Source organism: Anabrus simplex, chromosome 4 (assembly GCF_040414725.1).
Source record: "Anabrus simplex isolate iqAnaSimp1 chromosome 4, ASM4041472v1, whole genome shotgun sequence".
Lineage (NCBI taxonomy): Eukaryota > Metazoa > Arthropoda > Insecta > Orthoptera > Tettigoniidae > Anabrus > Anabrus simplex.
In genome coordinates this window covers 242,553,634-242,568,332 of record NC_090268.1, presented here as the reverse complement: position 1 = coordinate 242,568,332, position 14,699 = coordinate 242,553,634, and the positions used below count along the sequence as shown (strand labels likewise).

Below are 14,699 nucleotides of genomic sequence, written 5' to 3'. Positions count from 1 at the left end.
TTTTACTGTGTTTGTGCCTTGTTTTGGTGTTACCACTGTAGTAGAGGTAACATATGGTAGCAGAGGCAAGCGCTAGATTGCGGAGGAAGAAAAGTGAACCGTGATCACTCCTAACCTAAAACCTCGTAAGAGTTGTGGTTCGAATACCGTTTGAAATCTTGTTTCTACCTGTCAGGATGGCTCGTGCTGTTCCTAATCCTTTCCATTTGAGAAAGGAAGAACTGATTTACGAGTTAAAAATTCGGAAAGTTAGTTCAACAGGCAATGTAAGAGATGATACTAACCTGTTGAAAAAGTCGCTTAACCTACCTATAAACATACCTGACTTATCTGCAGACGAGTTGCGTGAGTCTTTGACCGTGATTAAAGATAAGTTACTTGAATTTGACGCCATTCTTGTGTCATTTGGTGCTTCTAAGCCCTCGCATGGCCAATTAGCCCGGGTTAAGGGGCAGTTATTACATTATTTAGACAGAATTAAAGATTTGTTGTCTCTTGAATTGCCGGAAGTTGAGCGGCAGAAATGTCAAGCCTTACTAGAACAGTTTTTCAAAATTTTCAACAGAATCAGTGGTTTGCTTGAAGGCAATAAGTTAAATAACACGGTTTCTCAAATTCAAGTGTCTATCCCATCTGGAATGAGTGACAGTGTTAATTTTGGTGATACACCTGTTGCTGCTCAAGTGTGCGATCTGACACCTGGTGCTGATGTTAGGCCTATTCAGGAGTCTGAGGTGAACAATGCTGCCCTGGGATCTTCGGTTTCGTTGTCTGGACCTGGGACACCTGTAAGTCATTCTAATGATACATCTCTTTTGCATATTGGTAACCGTACAAGTTTTCCTATGATTCCTGCTTATTCCGTTGAAGCTCAGTGTTTACCTTCTATTCCTAATCAACCCGGTTCTGATTCAGTGATGCAAAACCACCCCCATATGTTACCTCTACTACAGTGGTAACACCAAAACAAGGCACAAACACAGTAAAAGGGGAAGGTAAGAGTAAACTATACAAAGTAAGAAATCACTACACACTCGGAAAAACAGTAGCTGGCATTAAGCGGATCTCCAACAAAACATGCACGTAAATATCAGTAGGGCCAACTAGTGAACAACAAACCGGGAAGATGAAAAGGGCTGGGAACCTACCAAAGGCATGGACGTGGCTTAGATAGCGGATTCCGAAAATAAATCGCCGTGATACTTGGTTTTGAAAAATATTATTTACAAAATAATTTTACAAATACATTCCAAATACGATTCCAAGTTACAAGTTATAAGTTCAGTGATATACATAGCTTATTTTGTAGCAGTGTAAATTCAAATTTCAAATCAGCTATACATCTAGTTACCAATGCAGTTGTACAGTGCAATTTACAGTGATGTGAAAAAGGTTATCCAAAACCTAGCGTACCTAAAGTGATACAGAACTACCAGAGGCAAACCCCAAGGGAAATAACGTTAAACTACATTCTACATATTTTAGTGAAACAAGAAATGGGAATGCCTCGGAAACGAACAGGTAAGCCCAGATGAAAAACTAAGGCGTCATAAGTAACTAATTTGGTGAATCTAGGCGAGGTTAGGGCAGACTCCTGTATGAAAAGCAAATCGGAACATTATGGAAATTTTAGCAGGAACGGAATTCAAGAGCGCTTACCCGAGGAGAGTGCCATCCCGGAAACCGGGAGACGTCAACCAGATAGGCTGCTCACAGACAGATAGACCAAGACCGACAGATTGCAGGATACAGAATTAATTCGAACACTGCCTCGCTCACTATATATAGGAAATTCCGGCCTTGGAGGCAGCCAATCAGCGTGCACGAGTTCCCTATCGCCACCTAGACTCACCAATCACAACCTTACTTTCGATCGCAAACTTTGACTAACATTCTAGAATACGCCTGATCGCGAATGTCGTATTTCCAGAACAGTCAGAAATATTTTCTAGAATACATTACAAACAAAGTAACACACCCTGTACAAAAGTCATGTCACGTTCTGGATCTTTCCAGGAACTATAGAACAGAATTCTACTATTTACAAATGCATATCACCAATCTTTCACAGTACAGGTTAGGTCATTACGTTATCTTATGCTCTACAAATAACAGTACAGGTTAGGTCATAATAAATAAAACATTATATAGTACTTCACCAATAAAGTCTTTTAAAAAAAAAATACATTCCACTCACACTACATAGTTCACTTGTAACAATCAACACAAAATCAAACAGGGGAAATGCAGGAGTTGGTTTAATAATGAATAAGAAAGTAGGGCAGCGGGTAAGCTACTACGACCAGCATAGTGAAAGAATTATTGTCGTCCACCACAATAGTGCAGGTCTATGTGCGTACTAGCTCAGCGGACGATGAGGAAATCGAGAAAATATATCAAGAGATAGAAGATTTAATACAATATGTAAAAGGTGACGAGAATCTAATTGTGATGGGAGACTGGAATGCAGTGGTAGGCCAAGGTAAGGTGAGGTAATACAGTAGGAGAATTCGGATTGGGACAAAGGAACGAAAGAGGAAGTTGGCTGGTTGAATTCTGCTCTAATCATAATTTAGTCCCTGCCAATACTTGGTTCAAACACCACAAACGATGGCTTTATACATGGACGAGACTTGGAGACACTGGAAGGTATCAAATAGACTCCCTTATGATTAGGCAGAGATTCAGAAACCAGGTGTTGGATTGCAAAACTTTCCCAGGAGCAGACGTGGACTTTGACCACAAAAACATGTTTGTCATGAAATGCCATCTGAAGCTGAAGAAATTGAAGAAAGGAAAGAATGCAAAAAGTTGGGATCTAGACAAGTTGAAAGAAAAGGGTGTGAGGGATTGTTTCAAGGAACATGTTGCACAAGGACTAAATGAAAAGGCTGAAGGAAACACAGTAGAGGAAGAGTGGATCATCATGAAAAATGAAGTCAGTAGGGCTGCTGAAGAAATGTTAGGAAGGAAGTAAAGATCAACTAAGAATCAGTGGATAACTCGGGAGATACTAGACCTGATTGATGAATGACGAAAATACAAGAATGCTAGAAATGAAGAAGGCAGAAAAGAATACAGGCGCTTAAAGAATGAAGTGGATAGAAAGTGCAAGGTAGCTAACGAAAAATTATTCTTCAATCACAACACAATCAACTCTAACAACAATTTATACACAGATTTAGGCATATACAGACTCGCATGCACACAATGTGGCGCCTCTTACATTGGTCAGACAGGCCGAAGCTTACAAACTAGGTACTTAGAACATTTTAATGCTATCAAACATAACAAATTCTGAGCTCTGAGTTCTCATATGAAAGAAACTGGACATCACTTCACCACTATAGATCAAGACCTCACAATTATTAAAGAGTAAGTAAAGGAAAATTAATGAATGAATTAGAAAACATCTATATATTTTTAGACCAATACTATAACAAAAATCTAAACCTCAACGATATAGTTGAAATAAAAAACCCACTATACGAAATTTTACCAAAATTACTGCTAACATTAAATTTAAATCAACACAACATTCTAAATAATATTAAATTATTAAATTCCAAATCCCCATTAATTCCAAAAAAGCACTACTCCTACCCCACCCATACCCATAATCCCACCACATAAACTTAACACCCCTCCCAACCCCCCACCTCCACCACTTCCACCTCCCACTTTCTCATACCATTATAATACCAGAAGCTCAAACAACAAATAAATTCTGTTTAACTCTATTAACTCATACTTTCTCCTTAATGTTTATTCACTGCCACACTTTCCCTCTTTCCCGCATCGTAATTCGAAAGGAATGCTAATTTATCTCCTCACTAAAGATCGACTTTAGACTGGATCATTTATTTGAATTCCTCTTGGTACTGATGATATCGTTTCTCTTTATTTTGTTCTATAATAAAATAAAAAAATGTTTTTTCACTGCCACACTTTCCCTCACTCCCGCACCGTAATTCAATAGGAAGACTAATTTATCTCCACACTAGAGATCGACTTTAAATTAGATCATTTTTATATGAATTCCTCTTGATACCGATTATCGTTTCTCTTTATTTTATTCTAAAATTTAAACTCATTTTCCCGCTACCCACCACAACCAACAGCACATAAACTTAGCACTGCTTCTACCCTCTCCTCCTTGAATCTCACTTCATTCTGCAATACTAGCAACTTAAATATCAGTCATTTCATCGCTACCATAGCAACCATTTAATACTATTACAATTGAAAATAAATGAAACTACAAACAACATTTTCTCTTCAACTCTTCTTTAAGGCCCCATTCACAATGCAAACGTAACTGTAAAATTAACGTAAAATTTGTGGTATTCACAATGGAGGAACGTAACATTAACGTAAAGAGTACACAGCAGCCAATCAAAACACTGCTATGTTATTTAGTACGGAAGTCAGGTTTTGGGCTATCTCGCAGTTTTATATTTCAATAACTCGATGGAATCAAACAACGTGGTAGCGGAATCCATATTACTTCAAACATCTATTGCTTTGCTCCTGGGAGCTGTGTAGGCCTACGGTACCTGAAAAGGCGATCTAAACAACGGTGCAGAAAATGGGTTCATCCCTTGAATCAAAGAAGGTTATCTCAGAGCGATTTCGGTAATCTACTGTAAGAAATGACCCTCATGAGTTTGTTTTGGACATGCGGATGAAACCTGAACTGTTTGCCTTTCTTACGATTTGCTTCCCCTTTTGTAATAAAAAGAAATGTAAAAGGTCTCCTTTACCGACATCTATGACCCTATCTATCACACCCCGATGAGATATTTGGATCTATTTGTTTGGATGATATCGTTTTCGTAAACTAGTAGTCCGTCATAATGTTAAGAAATATACAGGGACACTGTTTTATTTATGACAGGGATAGTCTCTCGTCCGTTTGCCAGCGCTGCGAGCTTGTCTCCCGCCATTTATTGTCAGATTTCATTACTACAGGATATTAATTTCCACCTATTATTTTTCGGTACAGCGTATTTGTAATTCTTTTTCCTTCTATCATACATAGCCTATACACAAAGATTATTTTGAAAGAGAATTAAGTGTTTCGTCGAAAGAAGTCATTATATCGTGCACAACACACAATGTTTACCTCTGCTCTGATTGGCTGGTTCTTAAAGTTAACGTAAAATTAACCGCAAGAGCTTGGAGTTTGCAATCCCTTAATTTTACGGACTCGCAGTTAAGTTTACGTCGGCGCATTGTGAATGGATCCATTAGATAAGATGGCCGCTAACTTCTAAGTTAACGTTAATTTTGAGTTTACGTTACGTTACGTTTGCATTGTGAATGGGGCTTAAGCCAACCTATTTCAACATTACTAAAAAAGGTAAGTGATCTACACACTTCATTTTCTCTTTAAACTCTTCTTTCTTTAAAATCCTTTCTTTAACACACAATTCTCCTTTTGTTTCAGACTTCAATCCTAATTTCTCTTTCAATTCTACACAAATTACTCCTTCCAACTACCATTTGACAAGCCACTTACCATCAAGCACCCTTCTTCTCTCGGACTTCTGGAGGACTACAATTTTATTTCTTAACATAATATTATAAACCTCACTTAAAATGGACCACAGAAGTGTGTCTATGCTATAAATTTCAAGAATTGGATCTGAACACTCTGATTTATTCCCCACGTTCGAAATATTTAACACTGATAAATTTTCTCTACTACTCTTCTTGTTTCAACTTAGCAATTTACCGTAGACCTCACTTGAAGCGAGCAATGTATTAATGCACCATTTGGAATTGTCAGCTACATTTCATTCATTAATGTGTTAATCAATCTGTTTAGGATCTATTAGTTTTCTATTATGCCCTCAACCTCCACACGACACCTATTTGCTATATTTAAACAAGGACTTTCAGGAGGGTGTATAAATTTTACGACTATCCATATTTTAATATTTAAACTATTGTCAACCATTTCGCTCACCACTTGTAACATCATCTTCACATTTATATTTCATTTAATTACTATCAGGTACCTGATTATTTACCGTTCAGTTTGAGATATAGGCTGATGATGCTCTTAATTAAAGAGCAAAACATGTCCCTACAGTTTTAATTCTTTTTAAAAATTCTTTTTATGTATTGAAAAGGTGGAACAAATAAACTTTCATATTTATTTGACTTTAAAATGCAAGGATGTCGAAGGCACATCTTAAGACACCCAGGACTTGTTTAGTTGGTTTTTTGAAGGAAGTGTAGTTGGTAAGAACCGTAGGGGTAGACCAAGGTATGAATATGACACGCAGATTAGAGCGGATGTAGGATGTAATGGTTCCATAGAAATGAAAAGGTTAGCACAGGATAGGGTGGCATGGAGAGCCACTAATGCAATAGATAACATTAGTTTAGGTAGATGATCATATAATATTTTAGTACGTTCACTGCCTAAGCACAATGCCAGGAAATAACAACATTAAGTCTGAGAACCGATACATAATGTCAGAACAGATAATATAATAAGCCCTGAGTACAAGCCATCAATCATAATGCAGTTAACCAATTGAACTTCACACGCAACATAAATGATCAAATTAAATAACTCAATTAAAATTAAATTAATTCGCATTCCGAAATAGTAGACGGTTTTCACAGTTGGGCAGTAGAAATACAAGACAAATAACGAGCACGAATGATGCCTAGCTCGCTGCAAATGATGGTACACTCATGACCCTGAGCCAACTGATCCATGCTCAATGATTAGTTATTCAATCATTTTAAACTCAACGGCCATGATATATCAAACAAAAAATAATTAATGACATGCAATAACTCAACAAATTAGCTGGTATGATGTCGTGGATTGACATTGATTAGGTACATCAACTGTGAGATATCTGTGTATTCTTTGTATTTGTATATAGTTACTCTTTGCCTCAGAAGGGGATCGGTGTAGAGTTGTATAAAGAGTACACACCGGTCAATAATTGGATTAGGCATCACCAGGGACTTGCTTGTAGCGAATGGCGAGAGGCAATCAAGATGACATCGAATGTTTCTGCAGTACGAACTATCCCGGGCAGAACTCAGGACGGAAACCTCTGTCGCAGATGCGTCAGAGAGAAAGAAACACTGGCTCACGTCCTGGGTTCTTGCCCCTACGGCGAAGTACTGAGAAACTCACGTCACCACAAGATAAGATCACTGATTGCAGAAGAACTCCGTAGCAAAAACTTCCGTGTATATGAAGAAGTCCACGGTTTGTCTACGACAGGGAGCACAAGACGAATTGACATAATTGCCTTTAAAGATAACGACACGAAAGGCTTCATTATCGATCCGACTATCCGATTCGAGCACCATGTCGGCCAGTCTACTGAAGTTCATCTTGAAAAACAGAACATCTACGCGCCCACCATTCCGTTCTACAAAAATAAATACCAGCTGAATGAAGTAGAGATTATCGGCCTAATGATTGGTGCTCGTGGCACAATACCTGCCTTGTTCGTAGAATTCTGGAAAAAGTTCGACCTGCCCATCAACAGCATTGAAAGAATAGTTACCACCACCATACGTGGATCAGTACAAATCCTGAAATCTCACCTGTTCGGACCTCCATAATCTAAGAAATCCTTATTATCACTATATTTCTATATGATAAAAACTTTCTCTATCCTGATATGCTTTACTTTGTCCATTGTGGCAACCCGTAATTGCGGGAAGTCGTTGATTCGTTCAATAAATATATATATACTCTGTGACGAGTGTGTGTGTGTTAATAATAATAAAATGTAATATTGTGAACATGACTGTGAAGTCCTCTTATAACTCAGTAGTTTTACGATTTATATAACATAAATTTTCTGCCAAAACCTCCGGGATATTACGAGTTTAACGCGACACAAGAGAATAGAAGAGGATTTTCACATCACGGTCATGGATGTTGAGCGACTTAAATCTCGACATGTCTACACATCCCTGAGGAGAAGGCAGGATCACCCACGCCGAACTAGCCACAACTTCAAACGAAACAGATAAGACAAAACAAAATTACAGTAAACGTAGTGTTAACCGTAGATTGGTTATTTTTTCCTGAACATTTAATGCATGAGAAAATCGAAGGAATTACGATATTACTCGTAACAAGAAATAAAACCCCACCTACGTCAAAATATCTGTAACGGCTTCCATTCCAGAGAGATCTATGCATGCAGCACTCAAGTAGAACACTAGCGCTGTCTGTTGAACAAAGGGAGTTGTAACCGGTCTTTCAGCGGTTAAACGATACACAGTAGAAAGGGATGAAAATAAATCAAATTACACGGTACCTTAAGCCCTAGACATGCAATAAACATCAAATGAACTGCGCCTGATACACACAAACAAATATCAGGTTGGGCAGCTTGACGACTATAAACAAGGAATGTGGAACGGGGGCTGGGAAAGCTGCCAAAGGCCATAGAGATGCGAAGGTTGCGGGTTTCCAGAAAAATCAATGGTGATCTCTTGTTTTCAAAATATCAACATTACAAGGTAACTTCTGAACATATTCATCTATCCACACAATTTACGAATACAAGATTAGACGATGTTTGACAAGATTGTTGCTATAAGCCAAGAAGTTAACCAAATATATCTTAGCATAAAACAAGTTCTACAATATGATTTTCGGGTTAAGAAGACACACAAGATACAAATACAAGCTTAAAAGAAAGTAAACGTACCTTCTAAAGCATCTGAGGAATACAGTGGCGAGTAGGGCAAACTTCTATGTGATAACACCAGCGAAACATTAAATGTAAATTAAAGGGGAACAAAAATCAACCATGCTTACCCCTGGGAGCGAGGATACACCGATGTGCGTCAAAACGGCAGGACTGACGAGAGAACCAAAGACCACGAAATCCTGCTTTGCTCACTTAAAAGGGAAGTCTGGCCTTGGTGCGATTACCAAGTGACCAATCAGAGTACAGGAGCTTGCCTATCACCACCCAGATTCACCGATCACAACTCGTTATGCAGTCGCGATGTTTATACAATATTCCGGAACATGTACAGACACTAAACACGAACTTTCCATTTTTCAGAATTAGTAAGGACATATTTCTAGAATCCACAACCGACAGGAGCTAACACACCCTGTTCTAAAAATCCACGTCACAACCTTTTCTGGACTGTTCTAGTAGTTACTTAAGTAGATAAAGGGAATACACATCATACAGTAAGTATACCAAAAAATGGTTTACAAATAAAATATTCTACAAACACTTTCCACATCATAGAGATTCTATACAGGTCTCAGGAGTAACTAAGCTATGATCTTGAACTTTTAATACAACATTCTCCCTGGCAACCATTCATTGACACAATAGTGTATGACATAACATTGAGCCGCGCAATCATTTCACCTTTGCCCAAGATCGGAGACATCGTCCTTCTCCAAGAAGACGTTAGACCCCGCCATATGTGGAAGAATACCAATATAAATGGTCTGTTATTGGACATTATAAATTTTCCAGCTAACTCATTCCTGGTTGCCAGCGTTTTGCCCTTGTGTGCTAGGTTGGGCTCTTCAGTTGGTACCTAGCACAGCCACCAAGACGGTGGCTAGTGTAAACCGTGGCGGTTACTGCGTAGGCTACTTGGAGCCACCGGCAGTGCCAATGCACTATGAGAGACTTTGTCTCTTTACCAAAAAATTGTTGCCTATGAGGATAGAAGAGATGCGCCCAGGGAGAGACGGGCGTGCAAGAATGGTTGTTCTGCGGCAGCCTGACAACATGCTCATTACTCAGCCAGTGCAGTTGATCATCCCTTTGGAGATAGACCAGGATGGGGAGGATGTCGCGGATTGACAGTGGTTATGTCAACTATGAGATGTCTATGTATTCTTTGTATTTGTACTTAGTTACTTTTTTACTCTGTGATGAGTGTGTGTGTTAATAATAATAAAATGTGATAATGTGAACACGACGGTGAAGTCCTCTTATAACTCAGTAGTTTTACGATTTATATAACATAAATTTGTGGCGTCCAAATAAATTACAGGGCACCTGAAAACAGCAAGGTTGGGAGGCAGCACACACCATTACATTACTAGCGGGAAGAGAATCAGCAACATCTCGTACATAGACCAAATCAGTCTCCCACACTATGAGAGAGAAGAGGACAGAACACTCCCCGATGACATTTACATGAAACAAATAATTAGGATGTTAACCAAGATGCACTTCTTTTACAGTAATATCTTACACCTTTTTAACACTATGTTCTTCTTTCACCCTGTTAACAATTTGATACCATACAGTGCACAGTAAAATTAAGGAAGGAAGCAACAGACCTTCGGGTAGATACGAGCAGACGGTACTCAATAAAAATAAAACCTATCTCTGGCTACCACTAACTGTACAGGTCATAGGTTATGATTTTCATTTCCATGTCAACGTATAACTAATATAATAGAGTTTGAGGGATGTTCCACCATTCAGCACATTGTAAAATATATTCCGTTTATTAAGCGAAGACTGGTTTTGACTCCCTTAGAGTCATCATCACTTCTTGTAGAATATCAAATCAAGGGAAATCTGATAACAATCATCATTAGGGTAGCCTACATACTTCTCGATTGGTTGACATAAGACATCATAATAAAATTATAGACATAATGGCAATTGCCTAAAAACATATCAGTGGGTTGTAAAACATAGTGACAAATTATGCTCACAATGACATGAAACATTTTGCACTTTAAGAAAGATCTGGTTCTGTGTTTAAATACTGTTGTGTGTTTGTAGAACACAGAGCAGACTGTTGGTCTTGTTACCTTGGACTTGTTGGTCTTGTTTCAATCTACATAAACTACTTGGCCTTAAAAAATTCTTGGTTCTGGTTTAAAAAACTGCCGTATATTCTTGGAACACAGAACAGACTTGTTGGTCTTGTTTCAGTCTACTGGAAACAAATGCACTATTTGAAAATATACAGCCGGGCTGAGTGGCTCAGACAGTTAAGGCGCTGGCCTTCTAACCCCAAATTGGCAGGTTCGATCCTGGCTCAGTCTGGTGGTATTTGAAGGTGCTCAAATATGACAGCCTCGTGTCAGTAGATTTACTGGCACGTACAAGAACTCCTGCAGGACTAAATTCTGGCGGGACTAAATTCCGGCACCTCGGCGTCTCCAAAGACTGTAAAAGTAGCTAGTGGGACATAAAGCAAATAACATTATTATTATTGAAAATATACACATATACTAGTGCAGAAGTTACAACTCCCCAACTCAACACATTTGCCGTTGCTGATGACATTTGGGGAGAAACAGAAGATGACGTGATGATCATATTCAGGTATCCTCAAATACTGGAAGTCTGAAAGTGTTCCAGTATAAAGCAGCCACAATAGCTTTATTACCGACTGTAATGAACTGTTCACGTTGGGTTTTCAGAAGGTAGTTTGGACCATGAATGATCTTGAATTGCAACACATTCGCAATCAGCATTCTGTGTATAAACCCATCTTTTGAGTGTAACCTTGGCTTTAGTCATTCCAGTTCTTATCCTATTAAGGATCTGCCAGGCAGGCTTAGATTGCAAAGTGTGTGCTGGGTTTCTTCTGTTGGCTGATTCCAGTATGATAATGTGGATTGTTGGTGCCAGTATTAATTCCTATATTAATTCCTAAGAATACTTGATGAGGCTGGAGCTTCTGTGGTGTTATTAATGACACTCCTTCATGACCAGAGATGCTATTGTACTATGAGGTGTAGGCAAGACTCGACTTGTGAAGGCCAAGTCTCTTGAATTCAACCTCAGAATTAGCAAAATTAAAACGGTGGTGATGGCGATGAGCAGAGATGGACGACCAGCAAGCATCAAACTTTCAGACCACCCATTGAGAGTGTAGTCAGTTTCACCTGCTGTGGCAGTAGATTCTCCAGAGACAACTTAGCCACAAGGGTGAAAAAGAACTCCCTCTTCTACCAGATAGTGAGAACCCTTCTGTTGGATGTTAAGATTCTAAAGAAATCCAAAATTAGCAATGATCAACAGCTACTTCATACCTCATTGTAGTGACACGTTAAGAAATAGGGAGGTAAGGCAGCAAGTTGGGATTAAGACATCTGTACTAGGCAGAGTCGGTACATCTAGATTACAGTGGTTCATACATGTGATAAGAATGAAACCTATGAGAACAGCTTGACTGCATTTGGAAAGAGGTAGAAGGAAAATGCCAAGTTAGATGCTGGATGGATATGGTCAAGACTTACATTGCAACTAGGGGAATGGATGATGATACAAAAAACAGGAAATGTATGAACAGAGGAGAGTGGAAAACTGGAACTGTAAACCGATGACGATGACTAGCAATACTCATTCAAAATCTCAGACTTGTCACTGGGATTCCATTATGAAATCTGAGTTTTCTTGTGGTCAATGGTAAAAAGTTAATTTGCATGTGTGATCTATAGAGTATGAAACAGTATTTTGTAAACAAAATTTCCCTCATGACATTTACCTCTCTTCCCAGTTTTTTAATATGACATTCCACTAGCATTAATTATTAGACTATTCTTACCTTCTGTTCAGCTATTGACTGTATCGCTTACTTGAGAATACAGTTATATTATGTTTTCTTTCAGGGAAGAACCTATAAGTACGGTTGAAAGTGAAGAGGATTCTGGTGGTATCGTATTCAAAGAGAGTTCATCAGATATACCTATGGTAAAAAGTGATGTCCAGTGTTGCGTGGAATCCACACATCTGGAAAGTTGTGGCAAAAGTATTAGAAATGAAGGAAGGCAGTCATACAGTTCTAGCAGTTCATCAAAAAGGGCTCTTTGTAAATTTCAGTATGATGAGAAGATTAGTTCATTACAGCAGTTTGATCTAGCTTCTGTAAGTATAATTTAACTATGTTTTCATTTGTTGACCTAAATAGGCAAATATTGAAAGAACACTAAAAGTGGTGAGTTACCTGCTCAAGAACAAAATAGAAATTGTGCACTTGAACCTAAAGAAAGGAAGTATGGGTTAGATTGCAAACATTTCCATTAATTTCCATTGTGAAAAAAGAATTGTGAGTGATGTTTAGCATATCCATAACCAATGTTTTGAAATACTGACCTTCTGCTTCTACTGTTGTATTATAAAGAACGAAGTATATGCTCATATTAATGTTTCAGTACAGCAGATGAGTACTTGCGAAGAACGTTGACCTAGATCTCTATTTTTGGTGGCCAGGTCATCATCATTTCTATCATTGCCCCTTGTCGAATGCTGCCAGGTCGAGTCAGAGCTAACATCGTCGTCGTGCCTAGAAAATCTGCTATGTGATAATATTTCAGCTTAGAACTCTGACCTGAAAGGTTCTATCATCTACGGTTCAGTATTGCTTGAACTGTATCGACAGATTTTCATTCTAAGTGATGTATATGCTTTGGGTCAGTATTTCTCCCATCAGCATTGTCACATAACGGTATTTTGAGGTGCAATGACAACATACATGTACATCTATCTCTCATTTTGTTAGTCTTGGTCTTCCTGAGCTCCTCTTTCTGTCATTTGCAATTTCTAATATTCTGTCTTCATTAATACAGTTTCTATGTCCACATCATCTCAGGGTTTTTTTTTCCTTTTTTTTTTTCTTTCACTCAGTAACTCTGATTTCTTGTGATTCAAATTTAAGGTTCCACTCTTTAAAATATTTTCCTCTCTTGTTAATAGCGTTTTAAATCTTGACTGATATTTGTGTGAGTAGAAGGATATCATTTGTGAAGATCAGGTCTCAAATATCTTCGTTCTCAAAGACATGGAGAATCTCCTTTATCATTGCCTTTCATTTGGAAGATATTAATAATATTAATAGTGACAATTTACAACACAGTTTGAGACCCGATTTTGAGAATATCTCATCAATGATAACCTGTTCTGTAATTTTGACATAATATATAAATTCTGAATATGTATTTTCTGTTGTTCTTATCAACTTCCTTGATATTCTGACTTGACTCAGCATAATAGATGACAGCCTTTCTACTCTCCATAACAAAAGTTTTCTCCAGATTAATTGCAGTGATGTCCAGTTTCCCTCCTTTATTTTTCATGTACAGTATTAGTCAATTTTTTTCTACTACGTACCATTGAAATTGAATCTCCATTGAACAGCCTTTTATTATTTATTAAACTAATCATCATCATCATTTTCCAGCTCTAGTTTTCTGGGTGTGGTGTACAAGTGCTCGCCACTTTGTCCTGTCAAAGTGTAGTTTCTGTTCCTCTGTCCTCCCACTTGAAATTCCTCTTGCTGACCTCACTGTATCTATCCATTGATTCTTTGGCCTCTCTCCTTTCATTTCTCTGTCAAAGTAATTGTAGCCTGCATCTTCCTATAAGCTCGGTAACAGGTATTTTGATGCCAGCTCCCTTCCCGTTTGCTTCATTTCTAGTTTTTTTTTGCTCTTTTGGTTCATTGCTCTGATGAATTTAATTTCTGTTGATAGATTTTACTCGTTAGCCTTATTATGTAGGGTACATATTTCGAGTACATAGGTGGGAATTGGAATGAAGTAGATATGAAACATGGTCAATTTTGCTTTCTGGGGTATTTTATCATCCCACAGTAGATTTCTCACATGAAAATAAAATTGAAAAGCTCTGTGAGTCCTATTAAGTATTTCTTGGTTTATTGTGTTTGTTCCGAGGTATCTGTGGAACGGCAGA

General features: G+C 38.1%; 1 protein-coding gene across 5 annotated transcripts in view; it reads left to right on the top strand.

Annotated features, from left to right (window-relative positions):
- Positions 1–14,699, top strand: part of LOC136871840 (eukaryotic translation initiation factor 2-alpha kinase 1) — a 292,614-nt gene that overhangs the window by 197,804 nt on the left and 80,111 nt on the right. For all 5 annotated transcript variants that reach the window (XM_068227225.1, XM_068227223.1, XM_068227224.1 and 2 more), the window contains one exon: positions 12,620–12,875. In XM_068227225.1, coding sequence (XP_068083326.1) covers positions 12,620–12,875 — 256 coding nt within the window. The remainder of the gene's footprint in view (positions 1–12,619; positions 12,876–14,699) is intronic.